At 41.8% G+C, this 27,442-nt stretch overlaps 1 protein-coding gene across 1 annotated transcript in view; it reads left to right on the plus strand.

Moving 5' to 3' along the window:
* The first annotated feature begins 4,631 nt into the window (after positions 1-4,631).
* The window catches only part of Brms1l (BRMS1 like transcriptional repressor), a 32,088-nt gene continuing 9,277 nt past the window's right edge, over positions 4,632-27,442 (plus strand). The window contains exons 1-4 of the mRNA XM_032907768.1: positions 4,632-4,914; positions 9,648-9,738; positions 13,950-14,077; positions 14,825-14,904. Of these exons, the coding sequence (XP_032763659.1) occupies positions 4,773-4,914; positions 9,648-9,738; positions 13,950-14,077; positions 14,825-14,904 (441 nt within the window). The 5' untranslated portion in view covers positions 4,632-4,772. The remainder of the gene's footprint in view (positions 4,915-9,647; positions 9,739-13,949; positions 14,078-14,824; positions 14,905-27,442) is intronic.

Genomic DNA, 27,442 nt, shown 5'->3' on the forward strand with positions numbered 1-27,442 from the left:
ACCTGCTTCCTGAGTGCTGGGGTATGGCATGCACCACCTCATCCTAGCTCATCCTAGGACTCCCCTTCAGTTTTGTCTGTTTCTCTTGGGAACCTCTCCGGTGCCTTCTGTAGTGGCTGCATCGATTCGCACTCCCACCAGCATTGCAGAAGAGTTCCTCAGCCCCTACATCTCCACTAACATTAGTTGTTTGTTTTCTTGATCACAGCCATTCTGGCTGGAACGAGACATTTCAGTGTAGTTTTGATTGGTGTTTCCTTGATGGTTAAGGAAGTTGAACAGTTTTTTTATTGGCCGACAAAGAAAAGTTTTAATGTTTCTTTCCTTCCCCCCTCCCACGACAGTCTCTGTGTTAACGTAACCTTGATCTAAGAGTTTCATGTAACAATGTTCATTCAGGCAACTAACTTTTATCTTTTGAGGATTATAAAAGTTGTGTTTATTCCTGGTGTTCCCATTCATTGTGTTCCCTTAGGGAAATGGGGGATTGCTTAAGTACCCAATTTGCATAAAAATTTTACTTTTTACACATTATATATAGCACATAAAAGTGACTGGTACAATTTGGGGATCCCCTCTTCAGAGTCTTTAGTTTATTATAATTGTGCTACTATAAGGCTTAGAATATACTTTAGAAATATAATAAAATGCAGTTTTCATTTACTCCAAAAACTCAAAAATACTACAAAATGGGAGGGTATATATTCTAGCATCATTGTATCTGTTTGACAAATTCATACCACATATTGGCAGGGTCTTTCAAATGTGGAGAAAAAAAAGGAAGAAAGAAGAGAAAAGACAAAGGCCTTGTCCTAATTCTGATACTATGGCTGCTCTAGATCATTTTTCAAAGTGGTTAGCAAACACTTTGAACAATAATATTCCCCTTAACAAAATAAGACTATTTCTAATAGTAAAAGCAATCCAAGTGCCTGTTAAGAGGTGCATGATTAATATTCATACATTTATTCAGTCACTACTTGGAAAAGGTGGGCAGTGGTGGTGCACACCTTTAGTTTCAGAACTCAAGAGGCAGAAGCAGACTGATCTCTGAGTTTGAGAACAGCCTGGTCTACAGAGTGAGTTCCAGGACAGCCAGGGCTACACAGAGAAACCCTGTCTCAAAAACAAGCCCCCCCCCCAAAAAAAACCAAAAACAAAACCCAAATAGCTTATAGTATATTTAAATATCTTTCAAATTCACACACACACACACACACACACACACACACACACACACACACATATATGTTAGTTAAAGGACATTGTAACTGGAGCCCAGTGACTGGATCTCTCATCTCCATACTCTGGGCATGGGAAATAATGGCAGGCAATCTCTGTGAGTGTGAGGCCAGCCTGATCTGCATCGTGAGTTCCATCCAGCCAGAGTTATACAGGGGGACTCACCAAATAAATAAATAAATAAATAAATAAATAAATAAATAAATAAGCAACACTCACAAAATAGATCAATAAATAAAATAGCATCAGCAGCAGCAACAACAAAACCAACCACTGTAGGTTCTGGAGGTAAACCACAGACAGGTAGGACAAAATCAGAGATAAACTTCAACACATAATTAAAAGTGCAATCTTAAAAAATATGAAAATTTTAATACATTTTTTGGGTAGTATTCAAGACATTGTCTTAGATTTTCTATGGCTGCAACGAAACACCATGACTAAAGAGCATGTTGAGGAGGAAGAGGTTTATTTGGCTTATGCTTCTATATCAATGTTAAAGGAGTCAGGAGAGGAACTCAACCAGGGCAGGAACCTGGAGACAGGAGCTGAGGCAAAGGCCATGGAGGGGTGCAGCTTACTGGCTCGTTCCCCATGGCTGGCTCAGCCTGCTTTTTATAGCATCCAGGACCACCAGCCCAGGGATAACACCAGCCACAATGGGCTGGGCCCTCTGCCATCATTAACTAATTTAGAAAAGGCCCTACAACTGAATCTTATGGAGGCATTTTCTCAATTAAGCGTCTCTCCTTTCAGATACCTTTAGTTTGTGTGTCAACTTGACGTAAGACCAGGCAGCATGGGTATGTATGTTCGCATGTGTCTGTAGGTATATATGGAGACCAGAGTTTGACGTCAATCGTCTTTCTCTATTACTCTCCTTTGTAGACATTGAGTTTGGGCCTCTCTTGTACCCAGAACTCACTGGTTCAGCCGGTCTTGGTTGTCCAGAATTCTCTGTCCCTGTTTCCTTAGCATTGTGGTCCCATGTAGGCTGCTGTGCTGGCCTGGTCTTTACTTGGATTCTGGTTACACGAACTCCAGTCCTCATATTTTCACAGCAAACACTTTACCCACTTAGCTATCTTTCCAGCTTCTGACAAGAATCTGAGACTTTGAAAGGAATTTAAAGTTAAGATCATAAAACTTATTTTATAACTGACCAGAGATTCTGTGTTTTGCCGAGTTTACTTCTGGGTTATTAGAGAAGTATGGCTTGAATCCATGCCTCTTGCTCTCTCACTTCCTTATGTCTGAGGCTGACCTCGAATTTGTGTCAAATCTCTTGCTGCAGCCTCTGGCGTTACTACGGTTAAGCCACCATGCCTGGCCCCCTTTGCTTACCTTTGAACAGCAGAAGCAGAAAGCACCCACTTGAGGACCACTGTGTACCAAGAGAGTACATGCAAGCTCTGATGCCACACTACTTAACGTTCAAAGCTGAGACCCGTTGTCTATTACCCGGATGACCTTGGTGAGGTAGTTTGACTGCTCTGTACCTCAGTTTCCTCCTCTGTAAAATTAACTCTCAGATTTGTTGTGGAGATTAAATGAACCACCTTACTTAAAGTACCCAACAGTGCAAGGCATAAGTAGCCACTAAAAATCTCAGTACTATTTAGCACACACTCTCTGGTTACTGATATAACAAAGATTAACTGGAACCAAGGGCTTTTGCCAACAGCTGTTTTTATTTGATCTGCATTTGAGAAGCGGAACCCAAGACTAGGAGCCAGAGTCCCTGCTCTCAGGAAGATGAGGCCACGCTGTGAACTCAAGGCCAGCAAGACTCTGTCTGGACAAACACGCTGGTAGTCTCAGATCCTAATAACTGGCAGGTTGCAACATAATAGCTGCCCACACACAGTAGCTGCGCTTTGCCTTGTATTTTCACACTTGATTAAAACAACCCTTGTTTTCAAGGAACTCACAGTCCTATAGGTAGCCCACGGTGGCTGAATATAGCCTGGTAGGAAAAGAAGAAGAAAAAAGAACTAAGTACAGATCGTAGCCATCGTCTGGGAGCATGAGAGCATCTGAAATGCGGGAAATGGTGGTGGTGGTGATGGTTTGAATATGCTTGGCCCAAGGTGTGGCACTTTTAGGAGCTGTGGCCCTTTCGGAGTAGGTGTATTAGGTAGGTATTAGAGGAAGTGTGTCATTATGGGCGTGGACTTTAAGACCCTCACCCTAGCTCCCTGGAAGCCAGTCTCCTAGCAGCCTTCAGATGAGGATGAAGAACTCTCAGCTCTGCTCCCGCCTTGGTGGTAATGGACAGAACCTCTGAACCTGTAAGAAAAGGAGCAAGCTGAGAAAGGAAAAATATTTAAAGGGGCACCGGGGAGTAGAATCTATGTTCTAGGCTATAACAGATCCTACTCAGCTAAATTTAAGTCAAGGTGTGGTGGTACACACCTTTAATCCCAAGAGACAGGGCCAAGCAGATCTCTGAGCTCAAGGTCAGTCTACAGAGCAAGTTCCAGAACAACTAAGCTTCATTCTACTTCCTGATGTCCCTTTAATACTTGAACCATATATTTTGTTGACATAAAAATTCAACTCATCTAACCCATACAGTGAACTTACCAAGATAACCTGATAATGAGTGAAAGTGGTCAGTTATAAGTTACGATTATTATGGTAGTTACAGCGTCATCCTTGTCTGTGTAATCCTATCTTTGAAAAAAAAAGACACCTTTTTAAGTCAAACATTAATTTTTCATCGGAACCTGAAATTAAGTCAACGGGTAGCTTCTTCCATTAAAAAAAAAAATGTAAGAATGCAAAATTGAAATACTAAAACTTCCTTTCCCTCTATTTTTTTGGTTGTAAAAATTTCAAGAACAATTATAATTTCTCTGTGAAAATTTACAATGTACGAATTATTTCCTACATCTACATTTCAATTTAATAGTTTATTAGCCATAATAAAAGTAGTACTAATGTAGAAGAGACGATTCTGCAGCCCTCCATGCTCAAAGAGTATGCAAAAACCTTTTCAAGCAAAGGACCTTTTCACATTCTTTTCACATTTTGAGTAGCTAGGCAGATTAAATAACCAGTTGGCGGGAAAAGGATAAGTACAGACCAAATCCGCGCAATCTGTTTCTGTTTAGTTTATAAACTGCGTTCCAGTATGCCAGCTTTCCTGCCTTGTGGGACTTGAAGTCCGAAGTTAAAAGTGATTGAGGCAGTTGAACCTTAGAAACCCACAGCCCGTGAAGCTCTGAGGCCTAAGGACTACAGCTCCCGACATTCAGCAGAAGGCCGCGCCGTAATCACGGGTAACCAATCGTTCGCTTGCAAGGCAGGCCACGCCTCCAGCTCAGGGACAGTTTTCACCAATGGCTGAGCTCGCAGCGCACAGCCTGCGGGTTAGGTTGTGAGGCTCTGGCCGGGGGTGGGGAGGAGTCGAGGGTTTCGGAGCGAGCTCGGCGGCCGGGTGGGTCGGGGCGTTCGGCGCGCCCTTCTCTGAAGCGGCAGTGGCCGGGCTGGGAGCAGGGAGTGGGAAGCGACGGCGCGGCTGGAAAATGCCGGTCCATTCCCGAGGGGATAAGAAGGAGACGAATCATCACGATGAGATGGAGGTGGACTACGCGGAGAACGAGGGGAGCAGTTCCGAAGACGAGGACACCGAGAGCTCGTCGGTCTCCGAGGATGGGGACAGCTCAGGTGCGCGACTCAGCTGGGCGGGGATACCGGGTCCCTTGAGCCGGGCGCGCGACAGGCCGCGGTGCTCACGCCGGGCGGCGCGTCCTGCTGGGAGCGCGGGGCGGGGAGATGGGGAAGGGGCGGGGACTGGCTTGGCCTCTGGCACCCGGAGCTGCGGGGCGCCGCGGGCTCCAGCTCCGGGTCCCGGGTAGGCTGGGCGCCTGCGGGCTTTAGGGACCCGAGGCGATTCTGTCCATCCTGGGACCCGCCCTAGGGTCACCTGGCGGTACCCTGGGGCTAGCGACTGGGGAGTGGAATGTCCGGCTTGCTGGTCTGGAAGACTGGAAATGCCCTTTAATTCATACCACCGACCCTTTACTAGTAGTCTCCCCAACCCTTGTCTGCATATGTGCGGGCTGAGGATAGATTTGCCTTGGTCCTTGGCGGGCTTGAAACTCATTAGCCTTCACTTGCAGATCAGCCTGTCGCCAGTACTGTCATCAGAGGTCTCGAGGGGACTGAATTGGGAACTCTCCGGTTCTTTGTAGGTCTCTAAAGTTTTCAGGACCGACAAAGGACCAGCCTGAGGAATAATTTCAAATCATTGTCAGGTTTTAATCAGGACCATGTGGGCAGTGTTGACATTCCCAGAATCTTCAAGCGATGATTATTTTGTAACTTTGGGCTATTTCTTCTGCGTCTTTAATACTTGTTATTCCAACATATGACAGACTGAGAATGACTTCTTTGTCTAACCCTGGTTTGGCCATGAAAAGGGAAGCATTGATAATAGGTTAATGACAGTGTGGTATCATTCCACACTTTTTTTCTAGGTTTGTCTGTCAGAGTATACTTCTTCATGGAAGAGGGTAATGTCAATAAGTCAGCCATCCAAAAGTAAATATTTATGAGGGAGAGTTTTCACTCAGCAGGAGGTAAACATTTATAGTTATTTTATCTCGGTTGAAGAACAGTGTTTTGCTTACTCAATAGGACTTTTGAACACATGAATTCATTGTAGTTATGGCAGTGTGCACAAGACCTGGGCAGGCTCAATCTGGACAGAAATCCCAATAGGGTAGAGGTGGGCATGGTAGTTCCACCACTAGCAGAGCTAAGGGCATTTGTTAGTATGACCCTTGGTAGGTCAACCACACATCAGGGCAGGCAAACCAGATTGAACGCCACAGTTTTACAAAAAAGAAAAAGTAGAGGACTTGGAGTTGGGCGAATAGGGGGATGGCGGTGGTTCAGATTAACATTTTCAAATAGCTGATAAAAATATTTTAAAAGCTTGTTGTAAGTTACCACTTGATTAAGTTCCTAAACAAACAATTGAATGTACACAATGCTGTTGTTAGGAGCAGAGGACAGACTCTAGAACTATGTGGTCAGCACATTTAGTGGGGAAAGAGCCACTGTGTTGTTTTGAAGAGTTTGGGTTGGGATAGTTAAGGTGGAAAGTTCATATAGGAGAAGGAATGTAAGAAAAAGTGCAAAGGGCGGAGTTCAAGGCTTATGGAAGGATGAGAAAACAAGTTTGGTTGGGAGACCAAGAAGCTTGAAAAGGCAAAGAATGATGTAGACGTGAGAGATTTCAAAGAAGACAAAACCCAGACTCGGTGGATACAAGTTTAGGAGTGAGGTAAGAGGAAGCTCAGATACAGGGAGAGATGTGGGTAGCATCGCCGCTAACCGAAAAATAAAATATGGAAATGAAGATAGAAGATGAAGTATTTTGAGCATATTGCTGTTCAGCTTGTGTGCTGTTTATGTAAGAATGTCCAAACCGACAGAAGGAATGTCGAGTTAGAACCTACCTGAGATGAGAAAAATAATTCTGAGGTCATCTGCCTTGCTGGGACATGGGTGAAACTTCAAAATTAGCCAGTTTATCATGAAGTAGGGTAAGAGTCACATTTATACTCTATATACAGTTCGTAGAGATGAAGTGCTTTGCTGTTGTTTTGTTTGTGGGATGTAGAGGTCAGGGTCTTGCTGTGTAGCCCAGGAGTAAAGCATTTTTATATTCAAGCATCCTTGTTTTCTTCATTTTTATTTAATTTTTTATTATTTATATATACTTTTAAGATTTTATTTTTAATTAATTATGTGTATGTCTGTGCATAGGTACAGGTATGGGAGTGAAGGTGCCCACAGAAGAGGGCACTCACTGGATGTTTTGGAGCTGAGTTAGAAGTGGTTGTGAGCTACCTGGTGTGGTACTGGGAACCCAGCTTTCTTCTTCTGCTAGAACACTACATGCTCAGAGGCCCTGAGCTCTTGGTCCAGCCTAGGCTCTTGGGTTTTAATGGGAGATTCTTATCAAATTGCATGTGTTGTGAGTCTCTTCTCAGATTTATGTTGTAGTTTTTTAAAGTATTTGTTTATTTATTATATATATGCAGACCAACACCAGAAGAGGGCATCAGATCTCATTACAGATGGTTGTGAGCCACCATGTGGTTGCTGGGATTTGAACTCAGGACCTTGGGAAGAGCTGTCAGTGCTCTTAACCATTGAGCCATCTATCTCTCTAGCCCGATGCTGTGACCTTTCACATGTTTAAAAAACCTCAGCCTAGAAAATAATAACATAATTTACATAGATCATAATAGTAATTTAAACTAAAAGTCAATTTTTAAAGTGCAAGTAAATCATTTAAATGCATTTTGCAGTTTTACTTTTCCTATGATTATTTTTATTCTACCGCATCTTGCATATTGCATTTTTTTCTCTCAAACCGCGGTACTGAACAGATCCTTTGGGTATGGGAACTTAATTCATATTTGGAAGATTAAAAAATGTGAAGAACTAGGTTTTGTGTGTGTGCATGAGCATGTGACATGTCCCTGTCACATCCCTCCTCCTCCCTGTCAAACCCTGGGCTGTAAACAGCTTGGGCATGTGCTCTACCCTGGGCTATATCTCCAGTCGAGGGCCTGAGTTTTAAAGAGCTACAGAGTAAGCTATTCAGAGGCATAAATATTTTAAATTTGTTTTGGAAAACTATTATCATGTACTTATCATTTACTTCCTTACTATATGAAAATAGCTGTGTATACTATAACTTTTTCATAGTTTGACCTCCCCCCCCCCTTCTTTCTTATGACTTTCTCTGTGTAGCCATGCCTGTTACTCTTGATCTGTAGACCAGGATGGCATTGAACTTGAGATCCTCCTGCCTCTGCTGGGATTAAAGGCATGTGGTGCTATTGCTGCTGCTGCCACCACTTGGGTATAGTTTGACCTTTATTTAATAAAAATTAAGATGCAGCTCAACTTGTGCCTCAGTTATTTTGATGTGTTGCATATATGTTTTATATATGTATGATGGATATATGTGTGTGTGTGTATATATATATATATATACATATATATATATTATCTTTATATTGTATATAAAAACAGAAGATGTGAAAATAGGGCAGACCTGGTAACTAATACTTGCTGTCTGTAAGAGTTCACTCATCCTTGTCCTCATCTGCTCTTTCTCATTGACAGTAATCTGGAGAAGGAACATTAGCAGGGTGAGCTGCGATCCAACATTCCATGGGAGAAACGGAATGGAATCAGTTTGTGTTGTTGTTGAGACTCCCTGTGTAGACAATCCTGACCCCCAAGTCTGCCTGTCTGTCTCTCAAGAGCTGCAACTAAAGGCCGGCACCACCATGCTGCCCAGCAATTAGTTGCTTTTTTTTTTTTTTTTTTTTCTTTTTTTCGGAGGTGGGGACCGAACCCAGGGCTTTGCACTTGCTAGGCAAACGATCTACCATTGAGCTAAATCCCCAATCCCAATTAGTTGCTTTTTATGTGATGGAGTAATCAATCATGTGGCTCCTCCTCCTCTATCTTCTTTTTTTTTTTTAAGATTTAAAAATAAATTACAATTGTGTGTATGGTGTGTTTGGAGGCCAGGATGGGCCCTCGGGTCCCTTGGAACTGGAGTCAGAGGTAGTTGTAAACCGTGGCATGGATCCTGAGAACTGGATTTGGGTCCTGTACAAGACAATATTCACTCTTCTCTTCTGAGACATCTTTTCAGCTCTTTAGGTCTTGTGTTTTTGTTTTTTTTTATCCAGCCAAGGCTAGGTTTGAACCCTCATAATTTTTCCTGCCTCAGACTCTCTAGAGCTGGGATACCGTTATTTACCACCACAGCTGCCATGGTAAAGTTGGGAAGAGAGAATACCAAACGTGTTTTTGAATAATATTATAATATATGAACATATAATATTATGAACATAGTCACTTTTGGTGCTAAGTTCTTAAGAATTAGTGTAAAAGCAAAAATGAGTTAATTACTTCATTGGCTTCGTTACATCATCATAGCTTTTAAGACAATTGAAAATGGATAAACACTAGACACTCTAGAGACTGGGAGTTTTAACTAATCTGACATCACATTAATTCTAGAGTGGTAATTATTTTGGATAAAAATTGTTTATTTTCCTTTAAGGTTTAATACAGACCTTGGATGTCAAGTTTCATATTACAATGTTTTTTTCTGTTTGGACTAACTTCAGATTTATTTGAAACAGTTCTATCTGTTTTGTTTGTTTTTATTTTTTGAGATAGGGGCTCATGTATCCCAGGCTGGCCTCAAACATGCTATGTGGCTTATAGTCATAGCTAGCCTTAAACTCCTAATCCTCCTGCTTGTGCCTCCCAAGCACTGGGATCCCAGTGTGTGCCCAGGCCTGCCTTGACATTTTATCTTTGATATTTCCCTTTTTGATTTTTTGTATTGTCAGAAATGGATGATGAGGATTGTGAAAGGAGAAGGATGGAGTGTTTGGATGAGATGTCCAACCTTGAGAAGCAGTTCACAGACCTCAAAGATCAGTAAGTACTAACTTCAGAAGGCCCTTGTCACTGAATCTCAGTGGCATCAGTTTTAGTAGCACAAGAGCAATTGCATGGTTTCTGCTGGGTTCCCTTTTGTGTTTTATGGGAATGGGCTGCTCCGGGCTGATCTGGTCTGAAGGAGGCTTCAGTTCTTGTTTACCTGCTAGAGACCTCACTTTAGGGTTTGATGGAGTAGACTGCATGTGGATGCCGGTGATTCAAGTGTTTCCATCGCTGCACCCTTGCTTCTGTCTGTGTTATTCATTCCCTTGTTAAAGATCCTTCCCTCTGGTACTAGAGATGGACCTAGGGCATCGTACATGATAAGAAAGTGCTCGGCCATGGAGCGGTATCCCCAGATTCCTCCTTGTACATTTTCTTTTGAGACAGAGTCCTGCTAAGTTGCCCGGGCTGGTTGGCCCTGAACTCACCTCGTAGTTCATGCAGGCCTTGAACTTGTGATCCTTCTACCCTATCCTCCAGTGTATCTGGGTTTACAGCTCTGTGCCACCAGGTCCAGCTGAGATACTGTTTTTTAAATTTTGAAAATAAAATAAATAAAAGTATTGTCCTCCAATTTCCTATCTGGTAATTTGATTTTATGTCTTAACATTAAACAGTATATTTCTCTCTTTTGTGTGTGTTACTTAATTTACTCCTTGTAACAGCCCTGTAAGGTTGGAAGGCAGTCTTACTTCCATTTTACCTGTGAAGAAACTGATACTCAGAGAAGTTTATTCATTCCTATATTTTATCAAAAACTGGTAAATGAGGTCAGGCCTTTTGCTTTAGTGTTAATACATGCATTCCATTAAGGCACGTTTCTGTGGAGGAATTGTTAGAGGAAGAACACAGGCTCTCAATCACCTTTCCCTTGTGAATACATTTTTAAAAGCTGTTTCTCCTTCCTCCCTCCTACCCTCCCCCACCCCTGTGTGTGTGTGTGTGTGTGTGTGTGTGTGTTTTACATTCATGTATATCTCTGTATCACTGTATCATGTATCTCTGTATCTCTGTATCCTAAATGTGGAGGCCGAAAGAGGGCATTGGATTCCCTGGGACTGGAATTACACATACTGTGAGCTGCCCTGTGGGTGCTGGGAATCAAACCCTGGCCTCTGGAAGAGCAGCCAGTGCTCTTAATGGATGAGCCATCTCCAGGGTCTCTGCATCGGTTCCTGTCTCCAGGTTGAGTCCTTGAGTTCCTGCCCTGACTTCTGGATGATGCGCTACAAGCTGTGAGATGACTTGAACCCTTTCCTCCCCAAGTTGCTTTTGGTCATGGTGTTTTATCACAGCAGTAGAATTCCTGACTAAAATACCTCCACATTGGGTCTTGCTATCTTGCTATCCTGGTCTCAAAGTTGGCATTCTACTGCCCCCACCTCCTGAGTACTAGGATTGCAAGTGTCTACCATCATGCTCATTGAAGGCCTCCAAGGTTTGAGATGAGATAGAATAGATTTAGTAGAATTAACAGGCTAGAGGGAGACAGATTTGTTTACCATATTAATCCTGTTTATGCTATTTCTTTTCTTAACTTTCATTGGTGTTAGATGAGTATGAGTATTATTTCTGCTAGTACAACATATTAAAATATAAAGTTTATAATTTTGACTTTGAAACACGTGGTATTTTATTTTTTATTCTAGAGGTTTACATTATTGTAGCCTGTTTGGTGGTTATGCTTGTAATTTCAACCCTTGAGAGGCAGAAGCAGGAGATTTGGCTATTCCAGGTCAAACCAAGACCACATAGCAAGGCCCTTATAGAAAAAAGAAAAAAGAAAAATTTCTATTGTTAATTTTACACTAAACTTAGTTTCAGTTCATTTGGGCAACATAAAAAGTTCATCCAATATCATTCTGGCAAAGAGGTAGCAAATTTGTATTTTTATGTTTTTAAATAATTATTTTTATTTTGTGTATGTGTGATCTGGTGTTTGATTGGGGTATGGGTGTGCACATATGAAAGTGCAGGTGCAAACAAAAACAGAAACAAACCAGTGTTTCATATACTTAGTATTTTTGATAACCCAACTATTATATCAACTGATAGGAGGTTTTTTTTTTAACCTAGTATTACTGATGACCTCATGCCTTGTATATTCTAGGTAAGTGTTATTTATGTTGCTGAGTTACATTCCCTGCAAAGTCGTCCATATTTCTTCTAGGATAGCCCATTAAGCCCTGTTTAAAGCATTCCAATGTTTTCCAAATCCAAAATCCCCAAATCTACAGTCCTCCAAACAAAATCATGGTCAGACCTATCAAAGCAATGCCCCACTCCTGGTACCAACTTCTGTCTTAGGGTTTTACTACTGTGAACAGACTTTTTTTTAAAATTTATTCTATGTATGTGAGTACACTGTTGCTGTCTTCAGACACACCAGAAGAGGGCATTGGATCCCATTACAGATGGTTATGAGCCACCACGTGGTTGCTGGGAATTAAACACAGGACCTCTGAAAGAATAGGCAGTGTTCTTAACCACTGAGCCATCTCTCCAGCCTCCCATGACAATTCTTATAAGGACATTTAATGGGGCTGGCTTACAGGCTTCAAAGTAAGGTGTCCCCCCCCCCCTTTCTCTTTTCTACAGCATCTATAAGCAAATTCATAAATAGCCAATAAAGTCCCCTTCACGTTTTTTTATTTCATCCTTTTTATTTTTGGTTGTGAGCCTAGCCTTTAACGGCTGAGCCATCTCTCCAGCCCTATTTCGTCCTTTTTAAAAGCACTCATTTTTTTAGATTTTAATATATAGTATTTATATATAACCTTATGTGTATATGTTTTACACACATTTGTATTTGTGTTCCATGGTGCACAGTGTCTGTGATGACCATTCGAGAACATCAGATCCACTTATACTGGTGTGATAGATGGTTCCTAGCTACCACGTAGGTTCTGGGACTTGAATCTGGGTCCTCTAGTCTTTGTTTCTGTGTGCACATATGTATGAATGTATATGTGGTTGCACTTGTGCCATGGTGCCTGTCAAGAAAAGTGGCAGGAGTCAGTTCTGTCTTTCCACCCTGTTCGTTCCAGGGATCAAAGGCAGGTCATCAGTTTTGGTAGCAAAATCCTTTACCCACTGAACTGTCTTACTGGTCCTAAGGTATAGCCCAGGCTGCTCTCCAACTTATTATCTCCCTTATGATCTCCCTGCTTCTGTCTGTTCAGCGTATCTTGCCAGAAGGTGCCGCCATAACTGGCTGCTTCTTCTGCTTTTTTATTTTTTTGTAGTTTGATTACATGGTAGTCCAGTCTGTGAAGAGCTCCCAATATAGCCCAGGCTGGCCTCAAACTTAGTCTTTCTCTGCCTGTTAGTCAAATACTATTGTAGTAGGCTTGTGTGTTGCTATGCTTAGCTTCCCTTTTCGTGTCTCCATCCAATAACCCACTTTACTTCACTGTGTTCATTTCTAGTAGAGTTGTGAATACCGGGTTATGGGCTCTAATCGTTTCCCCCCATCAGCACTGGGTCTTCTTTGTTTTGTAAATGCTCACAGGACTTGTAATGTTAGCCCTCAGGAGGGTGAGGCAGAACCTTTGGGAGTTGGAGACTGTGGGCTACATAGTGAGTTGTAGACTAGATTGGAGAATACAGACCTGTCTCAAAATACCGGAAACAACAAGCAAGTAAAAATTAAACAGGTTAAATATGGTACTGTGCCTTTTCAGGTAAGATGGAGAACAGCCAAATTAGTAGAAGTGATTTCCTTGTTTCTTTTAAGCTAATATTTAAACAACCTTCTAGAATTGATTTATTATTGTTCATTTAAAACAAAAGTTGGGAGTGCCAAAGTAGTGATTTCAAGTTTTTTTCTTTCACTTTTATTTTTTGTGATGGTTCTTGCTATGTCTCCCAGTCTAGTCCAGTCCAGTCCATCTTCTTGCCACATTCCTTTTCCCCAAGTAGCTTTAGACAACAGACAAGGGCCACTAGGCCTGAATTTTAATTGCATTTTGTTGTTGTTGTGACTAAAGAGTGAGACTGGTTGAAAAACAGACAAACCCTGGGGTGGTATCTGTTTAATATTACGATGTATGTAAGTGAGTTTTCTGATTGCAGTCAAGGCAAGAACGCATCTGCTAGCTTATTGGAACATGAGCTCTTAGAGGAAACAATAATGCATAGGAGTGGCAAGTTTCTTGTCTTTGTTGGAAATTTTTAATCAATGTCTTCATTTTTGCTTTGTTAAGACTTTATAAAGAGCGGTTGAGTCAGGTGGATGCAAAACTCCAAGAAGTCATAGCTGGAAAAGCACCAGAGTATTTGGAACCACTGGCAACTTTACAAGAGAACATGCAGATTCGCACAAAGGTAGCAGGTAGGCATGTGTGACATTTTGTGCACTTTGTGACACTTTGATTTTGTGGCATTGTATGGGTGAATATGTTGCAGATGGCATAGGTCCAGGTAGCTGCCACCTGCCTTGACATAGCAGACAACTACTTACATCTCTAGGCCATCTGTGGCTTGGCATTGAGTCTACACATCCAGAGTTAAGTGCTTTCCAAGTCTGCAGGGCACATGTGCAGACTTTATGTTACTGTGTTCCCTGTCAGGAAAGCACTTGGGCACCTGCCTGTTGGGAGCACCTCAATGTGATGGACCTTGTTCTGTGAGTTTGCACAGCTAGACTTCCTTGCAAAACTTTGGACTCTGAAGAGAATAGTTTGGATACAGTGGTTTTGACTGAGTAAAGTATCCATTTCTTGCTTTGATTATGCATGTATGATGAAACCAAGAGTTTACTGTCTGTCTCCCTTCCTGTTAGGAGAAGTCTGAGAAAAGGATTGTGCATTTTATTTTGATCATTCTCTAGTGAACATTTAGTATTCTTGGGAGTATGAGGTATAACAAAAAGTAGCCATGTGGTTTTTTATTAGTTCATGAACTCTTAATTTTTTTCTTCTTCTTTGATACATGTTTTAATTTTTTTTTTTTTTTTTAGGATAAAGTTAGACTCATTTGTGACTTTCTTGTTGAGCCATCTTATAAACTATTGTGGACGTTGTGATGACTGACTCTTTATTGCCAGCATAACCAGCGGAATCATTGTGTTTGGTTTCAGGAATCTATAGAGAACTCTGCTTAGAGTCTGTGAAGAATAAATACGAATGTGAAATCCAGGCTTCTCGACAGCATTGTGAGGTACCATTATTCTGTGTAACAGTTAAGCTAATTGTGTCTCTTTAAGTCTTTTCTGAATGTAGTAGCTTAAAATGTAAATAAAATAAGCGAAACAAATTCAGTAGTTCTTTAGCTCATCGCTTGGGTTGATTTTAAAAAGTGCAAAAGTGCATTTCTACTGGAAGCTGTACTGGAAACAGGACTCAAAGGAACACAAGAAAGTGTGATGATTTCAGAAGATTTGCAACTGTTACTTTTTAAAAATCTATTTACATTTATGGTGCTGGGAACCAATCCTAGAGTCCAGTGTCTAACTGGCAACAGGTGAGTGCTGTTCCGCTGAGCTGCAGCCATAGTCTGTGACTGTTTTAGAGAGCTAGATAGTGGTCATGCCATCAGACAGCTGCCAGTATAACCACACAACATAGAACTTTAGGCTAAAAATACATACTCCGTGCGTGGTGCAGCTAGAACATTGGACTGTAGTGTTAAGTTATGACTGTCTGGACTGGCTTCTACATGTAATATAAGTACATTTTCTTTATGTTGTGTTTATCTTAAATAGTGTTTAAGATCATGCTAATTTCGCAAACAACTTTTTGTAAGACTTAGATATCTTAAAAGACTGAGAGAGCAATAAGTAAGGGGACAAGTTCTAGAAAGACCCCTAATTTTAATTAAAAATATTTTATTATTTTATGTATATGTGTGTTTTGCCTGAATGTATGTATGTGTGTCTGTGTACCTGTGTGTGCCTCGTACCCTCAGAAGCTGGAAGAAGGCATTGGATTCTCCAGAACTGGTGTTAGGGATGGTTGTGAGCTACCATGTGGGTGCTGGGGATCTAGACCAGCTTTTAACCACTGAACCAGCCGCAAACCCTCTTTATTTTAATATTCCATATCTCAATAGGTATAAAGGCAATGGATCCTATTGCTTTTTTTTTTTTTTGAGATAAGATCTCAGTATATAGCCATACCTAGTCTGGAACTGGATATGTAGACTGGCTACAAACGCTCAGAGATTTCTGCTTCTGTCTCTGGAGTGCTGTGATTAAAGGTGCATGCCACCACACCCAAACTTGTATTGCTTTCCCCCAACTCCTCCTTGAGGCAGGGCTTACTATGTGGTACAGGCTGGTCTTGAATTCTCCATCCTCCTGCCACTGCTCTCCAAAAATAGTGAGAGTGGGTATGCTGCCATACTGAGCACATTGCTAATATTTTGTTTATTTGAGTTAGGTCTTTCATTCCTTTTTTATAAGTGAAATTTGTTTTCAAATTTTAGGACTGTCTTTGATTTAATTTTAGGATGTATAAGACAATTAGGAATAATTGATATTTTTAGTGCCTTAGAAATATATATTTAAGACTTGAGCTGTCAGTTTTATGGGTGTCAGTTATGTTTGTGTTTATGACTTTAAATTGTTTATTTATTTTTATTTTATCTGTGTGGGTGTTTGCTTGCTATGCACCAGGTATGGGCAGTATCTGAGGAGGCCAGAAGAGGGCATTGGATTCTCTTGAACTGGAGTTATAGATGGGGTTAGTGTTCTCTTCATGTTGGTGCTGGGTGCCCTGCCTTAGTTTTCTTTAGTGGAGTACTTCCTTAGGCTTTCCTTGACTTCATTATCTTTATTTTTTTGTGGTGCTGCAGACTGAATCAAGGGCCTTGCTTGCCAATATTTAAGAGCAAGATTTTGTAAATTTGGAAGAAATATTGCTACTGTATTTTTATTGAACTCTGCTGGGGAGTGTACAATTTTAATGTCTTGTTATTGGTGATGTTACTTGAATTGTTGAATTGGAATTGCAGCTTTTGCTAAGTAAACTTAATTTGCCCTGTCCTGATAGATTTATAGTCTGAGGAGAGTTACTTTGAAACTGTGCAAGTGTCTTGTTTCTCATAACAACCTTCCACTTATTTGTTTGTGTTAATATGAAGTCATTGCCTCAAAGTCAGAGAGATCTGCCTGTCTCTGCCTCCCAAATGCTACCATGCCTGGCTGGTTTTTATTTTATTTTATTTTTTTGGTTTACTACTTCCTGAGGGAAATAATGTTAAAAATTATCTGGGGCTGCAATCATGAGCTGCCGAGCCCAACTGGGAACTGCCTTCTCAACAAAATTTGTGAATGGTGTGCACCATGTTTACTGACAGATCTGTAGCACCGATCCTCTTGTGTGACTGCGACTGTGTGGCAGCTGCAGCCTTCCACTGTGCTATTCCACAACTTCCGGTGGCCCCCCCCCATTCTGTTCTCTAGTTCAGTATATTAGATTGATTTACATAGCCCTCATGGAAGTGCTTTGTGGTATTTTTGGATTGTGTCTGACTTATTTGCATATGTCCCCCAGGCCATCCATGTTACCACAGATGACAAGACTTCCTTTTTTAAGGTTGAAAAGTATTTCATTGCATGTATACACCATTTAATTACCCTTGCAGTTATCTAGGAATATTCAGATTGTACAATCATAACAATATTGGCTGTTGTGAATAGTGCTACAACAGTCTGCAAGGGAATGCAAATACCCTTTTCACATAATGATTTCAGGTTTTTTTTTAAACGAATAACCTAAAATTGGAATTACCATGGTCTATGGTATTTCTTTCTTTCTTTTTTTTTTTTTTTTTTGGAGCTGAGTTGACCCAGGGCCTTGCACTTGCTAGGTAAGCGCTCTAACACTGAGCTAAATCCCCAACGCTGGTCTATGGTATTTCTGTTTTCTGTTTTGTATCTTGCTTAATAAGCATTTTACCATAGAGTTATATTTGTAGCCCCTGGGGTTTCTGATTGTTTGTTTTTGTCTTACTGTGTATTGTAAGATGATTCTGAACTTGTAATGTCCTACCTCTGCTTTCTGAGTGCTGGGCTGCTGTGCCTTCTCTCTTAAAAATAAAACAATTTTTAATTTTATAATTAAATAAGTCTATAAATTTATGCCATATGTCATGATTTCTGATAATGTGCATTGTGGGGTAATTAAAAAACCAAGTTAACTAATCTGTCTTAGTTACTTTCTGTTGTAGTGACAAATCAGTATGACCAAGGCAATTTATAAAAGAAAGCATTTAATTGGGCTTATATTTTCCGAGGGTTAAGAGTCCAAGGTAGTGACAGGAACGATTGAGAGCTCATTTGATCCATAAGTAGGCAGAAAGAAAACACAGGGGGAATGGTGCCGGGCCTTTGAAACCTCAAAGTCTGCCCCCAGTCACACGCCTACTTCAACAAGGCCACACCTCCTAGTCCTTCCCAAGCAATTCTACCAAGTGGATACAAAGTATTCAAGCCTATGAGTTTTGGTGGGGCAGGGGCTATTCTCACTAAGCACTGCAGTATTGAAGAAGATATTCTTATAACAACTTCCAAGTATACAGTGTGTTACTAGTACCAGTAGGCACCACTGCTGTGCAATAGATGCAGAACCTATTTCTTTTATCTAAGCTTTGTACCTTTTGGTCAACAAGTCCCATTCTCTCCCCATCCCTGGTGTCTAATGACTCCCTGATGTACCCTCTGTTGCTCTGAGTTCCAATTATTACTTTTTTTGAGTCAATATATAAGAAAGATTCTGTAGTGTTTGTTTTTCTCTACCTTGTTTGTTTTACTTAGAATAAGATTCATCCATGTCACAAATAACAGGGTTTTGTTCTTTGTAAAAGCTAAATTATATCCCATCGTTTTTATATGTATGTTTTGAATGCATCACATTTTCTTTGCTCATTTATCTGTGGGTGGTCCATTAGGTTGATTATGCCACAGCCCGGGCATTGTGAATAGTGCTGCAGTCAGTGTGGGTGTACATTCACCTCTGACCTACTTCATCATTTTCCGTTTTGGCTTTGAGACAGTTCTCACTGTGTAGCTAAACTCCTGTTGTCCGGCCTGTACCTTCCAAGTGTCCTTGTGTACTCACCACCACACCTTGCTACTGTTGTCATCCTTGCCTAGTGTCAATGGATTCCTCTTCTTTCCCTTCTCTTCCTTTCTCTTCCCTTTCCCTCTCTTCTCCTTGTCTTTTTCTCCCTTCCTCTTGCTGTCCCTCACAACAGTCTCACTATGTAGCCTTGGCTAGCCTGGAACCTATGTGTCTTCCAACTCACAGAGATCTTCCTGCCTTCACCTCCCAAGTGCTGAGTGGCAGGAAAGTGCCGTTAGCACAATAATGAGATTGAAAGACTTCCAATATCTCCTTGTATTTCTGTAAGTTTCTACTTAGTCATGCTCTCTGTGGTATTTTTATGTTTAGTGTATAGTCAATTACTGTAAAAATTACAAAAAAAAATCTGAATGGCAGAGTTCTAGGACATTTTAGAAGATGAAATAAAAATGAAAGTGAAGTTAGTTCTTAAAAAGAATTATTTTTGTGTGTATGCATGGGCGCTTTTACCTGTGTGTATATATATGTCCCATGTATGTGCAGTGCATGTGGAGACCAGAAGAAGGCATCAGATTCCTTAGAACTGGAGTTACGAGATGGTTGGGCGCTGCTATGGGTGTTGGAACTAAACCCATGTCCCCTCCAAGAGCTGTAAGAGCACCAAGAGTGCTCTTAGCCTGTAAGCCACCTCTAGCACAGTAACTTAACACTTTGAGTGGTATGTGTTTAATGTTAAATTGTCATTTTAATCCTTACTATAACATGAGAGGAATTATTTTAAGCATGTGAAACTGAGAGGCCAATTGGCCTCTGATGATCAGCAGAACTAGAATCGCAATCTTTGCTCTTTTTCCTTCATGTACCTTGTCATTAATTCTGAACTTTATTTGTCAGGGTTTTTTGTCTGCTTATTTTGTAGTTCTTTTATATGAGTTACATAGAAGTAACTGAGAGTCAGGAGGAGAAGATGGAAGACAGTGTGCCATTTGTCTCTGTCTGCTTGAGGAGCAGCAGATAGAGATTTGAGGCTAGACATGTGCATATTGGTACACACGGAGAAAGTGCACTGGCTTACTGAGGGATAGAAGCAGCAGGTAGGCTGTCTCAGACTAAAGAGGGTAATTGCATGTGGAGAGTACTAATGTCACACTTGAGAAAGGCTGGGCATGCTTCTCAGGCTAGCTCTTGGAGTCTCACTACAGGGCCTGCAGTGACATTAAGATTTGACAGCAGGGCCAGGGATATGGCTCAGTTAGTAGAACGCTGCCTAGTATGCAGAAAACCCTGTGTACCCATAAACACTGGACATAATGGTAGGATGTGCCTGTAATCCAGCACTTACAGTCTCAAAAACATGTGAGTGTGGTCATTCGTGTTCATGAGAACACACACACACACACACACACACACACACACACACACACACGGGGAGGGGAAGGAGGAATGGGGAGAGACAGACAGGTAGATGGACAGGCAGATAGATAGACTGATTTAGTAGCAGGTGGGAACCAGGAATCAGAGGCTTTAGTCAGTCAGTCTGGCTACTAGTTTTTGAGATTTGTGAGAGATCTTCAGGTTTCTGATCTTTTTCGTCAACAAGAACCTGGGTGTGGACCCCCAGAACCCATGCAGAAGCCACATATAGATGGCTGTGGGTAGCTGTGACCTCAGTATTAGGCAAAGGTGCTACAGATCCCTGGAGCTTGCTGATGAGGCAGTGCAGTGGGTGAGCTCCAGGTTCAGTGAGAGACCTAGTCTAAAAGTTAAGATGGGAAGTGATTGAAGAAGACCCTCTAGCCTCCATATGCATACTCTCCTGTACATGCAGTCACTTGCATGCTTATGCACGTACAGGAACACATAGATGTATACAAGCTAAAGAAAGTTTGCTTTTGATTTATAAGCATAGTAAATGTCTACTGATAAAATTTGAAAAGTAAATCTAAAGAAGGAACTGAAATCATAATTTACCATGCAGAGATAATCACTGTTAATAAGTGAACATATTTGTATATATTTTACAACATAGCAGGTATGCTTCTGAACAACTCTTCAGTATTCTAATATATTTTAAAAGCACATTGTGGTTTTAAATCCTCTTTGGATGTTTGTTTCTGGCAGGTTCCATGCATACACCTCTCTGAAGGCATAGGCTTATAGTGAAAATAAGCAACATGCTGTCCTATTCTGAACTCCATATCTCAGTGACTGCTTTCTGTGACGTTTGTGGCCTCTGGAATTACCCCCATCTCTATAGGTCTTAAACATGGTTAACTTGTTCACAGAAGCCAAGAATTCCATGAGCTTCTTCATTCCATTCTTCTTCTATCCTTGTTTCATAGTTTTTCTTTTTGCCTTAATTATAAATATTGTTCCTGAGCCAGAGTTATGTCTCCTATTGATTCTTTCTGTGGTACAACGGTCTCTACCATGTCTATATGTACAGAGGTTGATAATACCTATATTTAAAGAAAGTTTTGCAATTAAGATTTACGTTTAACCAGCTAGGTGGTGATGGTGGCTTGCAGTGCATGACTTTAATCCCAGCACTTGGGAGGCAGAGGCAGATGGATCTTTCTGAGTTCAAGGCCAGCCTAGTCTACAGATCAAGTTTCAGGAGAGTCAGCTACACAGAGAGACCCAGTCTTGAAATAAAACAAAACAAAAAAACCAAAAAAAAGTTTATATTAACATAAAAAAGCAAGTTATAGTTTACTCAAACTTTCCTTGTCCACTTTGCTCTCACTGTGGGAACTTGTGATGCCTCCACTCACTGTGCGCTGGCTTGGCTTCTTCAGGACTGAGATTGGACACAGGGCTCTGCACAGGTGGGGCAGGCGCTCCACCCTGGGCTGCGTCCCTGGCCCTCTACTTAGCCTCTTGTTTTTAGGTCACTTTTTTGATCAGACTGGCCTTGAACTCACCTGGTGGTCCCAGTCGGCCTTGGATTTGTGTAAGTTATAGTATCAGGCCTAACTTATCTGCTTTCCTTTCTCTTCTACTCAGCGCTTCCCACAGATTTGTGAGTCTCTGAACTTGTTGCTTTTAAAAACAAACCAAACATTACAGTTTCATTGACACCCCACACCCAAGAAAAATTAAAGTGCAGGTTGCTGTAGGGGGTGGGTGCTGAGAGGTGTCTGGGGAGCTGGCCGAGCCTCTTCTTTCTGCTTCATTGTTTCGGGATGGGAGGGGTCCTAAGGCCGGGAGTCCACTGGATGGGGCTGGTTTAGGTGTTTTATAGGGCCTAGGACCTCCTCTTCCCCCTGCTTATTTTCCCTGGCCCTTGCCTTCTCACTGTTTGCTAGGACGGGAAGCTAACATCTCGGGGAACTTTCCCTGCCTGTGTTCTCCTAATCCCCCTTCTATTACCTAATAACTCCAGGGAAGACTAAATAAACACAAGGCTGTGATCCATTTCCAGTTATACTACCTTTAAAGTCACGTCCTAAGAGGTCAAGCCAGCTTTAAGGTGAATGGTAAAAGACGTCTTACTGTGGTTTGTGCCTGTCTTTACTGAAGCCCTAATGCCGTTTAGCTTTGCGTCAGCCTGTCAGGTGCTGCTTCCTGAGAGCAATCCCCCTACATCCCTGCCCCACCCCAGCCCTCCTCCCGCCCTCTTCATCCTGCTCCATCCTTCTCTATGCTTTCTAGGGCGAACTGCATTTCTCTCCTTACAAAGGCTGTCAACCACTGACTTGGAAATCCTTTTACCCCCTTAGCTGTCCCTTGTGCTAGACCTCATTTTCAAAGGTAGTTTTCAGTGGCATTCTGTATTTCTCAAATACAGAAAAGTCAGTATTTGAGATCTCCAGCAGTGGCTGCTATGTATTGCTTTATAATCAATTATCAATTACTCCAAAAGTTAGTGCCTTAAAACATTTTTTTTTTTTTTTTTTTTTTTTGTACTTTGGTGAGGGCTTTGCAAGGCCTGGCTGAGAGTACAGGGTGTTTCACTGTCAGGGTTGGCTGGTGGGTTGTTGCTGATCATGACATGCTGCCTTTGTCCTCCACTTAGGACCTGGTGGCTGAGTTTTCCTAGACTGAACAGAGAGACTAAGATAGAATTAACTCTTTTGACCTAGATTTCTGACTTATTTTGCTCATTAAAAGTGTTAATAACTGCTGCCCACATTTAAGGAGAAAAAAACCTAGTTTAAATTTTTAAGTTGCCTTAACCCACTACATCCTTTTTATTATTATTATTATTCTTTAATTCTTCTTTACAGTCCAGTCTTCATCCCCTTTCCAGTCTGTCCCCTCCAACAGTTCCTCATCCCACACCTTCTCCCCCGCCCCATCTCCAAGAGGATGTTCCCACCCCCCACCCCACCAGACCTCCCCACTCCCTGGGGCCTTAAGTCTTTCCAGGATTAGGTGCGTCTTCTCTCACTGAGGTTGGATGGGGCAGTCCTCTGCTGTGTGTGTGTTGGGGGCCTCATGTCATCTGGTGTATGCTGCCTGGTTGGTGGTCCAGTGAGAGACCGCTGGTCTTCCTGTAGGGCTGCTCTCCTCTACTGCATCTTTGCCTTGCCTCTCACTGAGAACTTAGGGCTGTACATGGTGTCCTGTTTCCTCAGGACAGTTTCTTTTTGAGATGGGATCTTGCTGTGGATCCAGGACTGACCTTGCACTTTTGGTCATTCACCCTCAGCATCCCTGTCTCCTGAATGTGTGCTGGGCCTGGACCTTACACAGTGCCTTTGAGAAGTCATTTTGATTACTGCTCCTGATGATCTGTTTGCTTCCTGAATACTTACAGAAGCTTCTTCCTCATTTTTGGTGTTAGAAAGTAGTGAGGCATGGGTCTCCCTTTCATTTAGTGTGCTGGATACGAAAGGAAACTTACATTTTGAAGATAGGATCTTCCTGTGTAGCCCAGGCTGGCCTTGAACTAGTAGCAGTATTTCTTTTTTTTTTTTTCCCCCCATCTTTATTAAATTGGCTATTTCTTATTTACATTTCAAATGTTATTCCCTTTCCCAGTTTCCATGCCAACATCCCTAACCCCTCTCCCTCCCCATCTATATGTGTGTTCCCCTCCCAATCCTCTCCCAATTACTGCCCTCCCCACAAGAATCCTGTTCACTGGAGATCCAACCTTGGCAGGACCAAGAGCTTCCCCTTCCACTGGTGCTCTTACTAGGATATTCATTGCTACCTATGAGGTTGGAGCCTAGGGTCAGTCCATGTATAGTCTTTGGGTAGTGGCTTAGTCCCTGGAAGCTCTAGTTGGTTGGCATTGCTGTTCATATGGGGTCACAAGCCCCTTTGATTCCTTCAACAGGAGTCCCGTTCTCAGTCCAGTGGTTTGCTGCTGGCATTCGCCTATGTATTTGCTGTATTCTGGCTGTGTCTCTCAGGAAAGATCTACATCCGGTTCCTGTCGGCCTGCACTTCTTTTCTTCATCCATCTTATCTAGTTTGGTGGCTGTATATGTATGGGCCACATGTGGGGCAGGCTCTGAATGGGCGTTCCTTCAGCATCTGTTCTAAACTTTGCCTCCCTATTCCATCCCAAGGGTATTCTTGTTCCCTTTTAAAGAAGGAGTGAAGCATTCACATTTTGGTCATCCTTCTTGAGTTTCATGTGTTCTGTGCATCTAGGGTAATTCAAGCATTTGGACTAATATACACTTATCAATGGCTGCATACCATATGTGTTTTTCTGTGATTGGGTTACCTCACTCAGGATTATATTTTCCATTTTCCTCCATTTGCCTATGAATTTCATAAAGTCATTGTTTTTAATAGCTGAGTAGTATTCCATTGTGTAGATGTACCACATTTTCTGTATCCATTCCTCTGTTGAAGGGCATCTGGGTTCTTTCCAGCTTCTGGCTATTATAAATAAGGCTGCTATGAACATAGTGGAGCACGTGTCTTTTTTATATGTTGGGGCATCTTTTGGGTATATGCCCAAGAGAGGTATAGCTGGGTCCTCAGGTAGTTCAATGTCCAATTTTCTGAGGAACCTCCAGACTGATTTCCAGAATGGTTGTATCAGTCTGCAATCCCACCAACAATGGAGGAGTGGTCCTCTTTCTCCACATCCTTGCCAGCATCTGCTGTCGCAGGCGTTTTTGATGTTAGCCATTCTGACTGGTGTGAGGTGGAATCTCAGGGCTGTTTTGATTTGCATTTCCCTGATGACTAAAGATGTTGAACATTTCTTTAGGTGTAGCAGTATTTCTGACAGACTTCCAAGTACCAAGATTAGAGAAGTCCATTGCTGTACTCAGTTTCAGGGGAGCCTTTTAATTAGGAAACATGTATTCTATTCTGAGAAAAATTTATATCTTTAATTTCTTTTATAAACTGAATTAAAACTTTTAGATTTAATTTTAGAAACTGGACTCTTTAACCCATTGAGAGAGGTTTCTGGGGGTGACACCAGGGACCTACTCATACCAAGTATCACTGGGCTATACCTCCAGCCCTGTAGATACAATTAAACTAAGTTTTTTATTATTATCCATAGCCTTGTATTTACAGTTAGTTTGAATGTTTACTGTTATGATTTTCCCACAGGCTGGCCTAAGTTTTAAAGGCCTGTTCTAAGTTTTATTTTTACAGTGAAATTGCTTTTTTAAAAATTATCTTGTGTGCATGTGTGCACGTGCGTGTGTGTGCATATGCGCGGTGCAAATGCAGCGCACACGCAGGTAGGTGCACACACATTGTGTGTTGGGGTGAATGTACCACAGTAGGCAGGTGGAGGTCAGAGGACAACTTTATAGAGTCAGGTCTTTCCTTCTACTACTGTGACACAGGTTCTGGGGATCAAATTAGGTCGCCAGGCTTGCACCACAAGTGCCTCTAACTGCTGCGCCATCTCCCCAGCCTAAGGTACTAATTACTGAGACAAGGTCTCATGTAGCCTAAGCTAGCCTTGAAGTCACCATACTGGCCTTGAACTCCTCATCCTCCTGCCTTCACCTTCTAAGTCCTAGAATCAGTCCTAGCTACTGTTCTGTGTCACTCTCTGATCCGTCAAAATCCCCCAGGGCTCCAATCCTGAAGGAAGTTGAGAACCGTGAGACACTTAAGGCAAGAAACGTACATAGGGGAGTTCATTCTGAACACAGGTCAGTGTTAGTATAAATATGGAACCTTGTGGTCACTGTCCTAGGATTCCTTAGAACTGCTGCTCTAATGAGACAAGAGAGGCCTGGAGAAGGGCTAACGAGTAAGTTCAGTCAGTCTAAGTGTGAGGACAGTAGTCACTTATTGAACAGAAAAACTACTGCAGCACCCAGAGTTGTGTGTTCTCCCTCCCCAACCCCACAGTGTCCTCTGGCTGCTCAAGTCTGATCTCTCTCTCTCTCTCTCTCTCTCTCTCTCTCTCTCTCTCTCTCTCTCTCTCTCTCTCTGGCTTCTGAGGGTCTGGCAGGTTCGGAGGAAAGGAGAAAAATCTCTTTAAAAGGAGGGTGTGAACTCGCCTGGACTTAGAAGCATCCTTGGGCATGTTTGTAAGGCTGTTGAAATGAGGGAAGACCCACCCTGAACATGGCCAACAGCATTCCACGGCCTGGGGTCCTGTGCTGAATAAGGAGAAAGTGAATTGGGCACTAGTATTATTTCTCTACTTCCTGACCAGATGTAATGACCCAGCAGCCTCAGGATATAAACTGTGCTTTCCAAACTGCTTTTGCCAGATACACATTTTGCCACAGCATTGACAAAAGTAACTAAGGAAGGGGCTGAAATGGGATTAGATTCAAGGCATTTCATTCTGTAATTTTTCTTTTCTGAAACAGGATAGTTTTATGTATCTAATGGTATTCTTTTGTTTTTTGTTTTTTTAAAGACAGGGTCCTACTATGTAGCCATGGCTGGCCTGAAACTCATTATGTAGACCAGGCTGGACTTGAACTCTCTACGGCTGGGATTCAAAGCATGTGCCACTAAGTCTGGCTTCTGAGGTGCTAAGAATATAACCCAGGTCCTTGTGCATGCTAGACTAGCACTTTTACCAATTGAGCTACGTCCCCAGCCCTTCACTCCCTGTTGGGAGTTGAAGTCTGGATAACTTTGTAGAATATATATCTAATATTTTTGAAAGGCCTTGAAAGCTTCAGACATTTTAGTTTCTTCTTATGGATTTTTAAAACATCATAAAGAATGATTAGTCGGGCTGGAGAGATGGCTCAGTGGTTAAGGGCTGATCTCTCAGAGAACCAGGTTCAATCCCCAGCACCCACAGGGCAGCTCACACCTGTCTATAACTCTAGTTCCAGGGGATCTGACTCTCACACAGAGATACATGCAGGCAAAACACCAATGCACATAATATATCAATAAATCAAGAACCAATTAGTGGGCTTAGAGAATTTTTGCTTAGCCTAGAGCAGATTTGCCAGTATAGAGCAAAGAGAACATACCAGTTTAGCTTCATTTATAAAAGCAAATCCTTATTATCACCTCAGTTCTTTATGTGAGTCATCTTTGCTTGGGGAAAGAGATCTGCTTGCAGCTGTCACAAAGCCTATCTCTTGAGGAGGCCTAGTTCCCTTTTCTCTTTTCTGTAACTTCTTAATTTCAGTAGCACAATACAGGTATAGTTGGAATATTTCAGAAGACTTTTCTTTCTTTTTAATGTTTTTACATTTGTTTTGTTTTTCTTTTCTTTAAATTTATTTATTTTATTTATATGAGTACCCTGTAGCTGT

The sequence above is a fragment of the Rattus rattus genome, chromosome 7 (genome assembly GCF_011064425.1).
Source record: "Rattus rattus isolate New Zealand chromosome 7, Rrattus_CSIRO_v1, whole genome shotgun sequence".
NCBI classification, from domain to species: domain Eukaryota; kingdom Metazoa; phylum Chordata; class Mammalia; order Rodentia; family Muridae; genus Rattus; species Rattus rattus.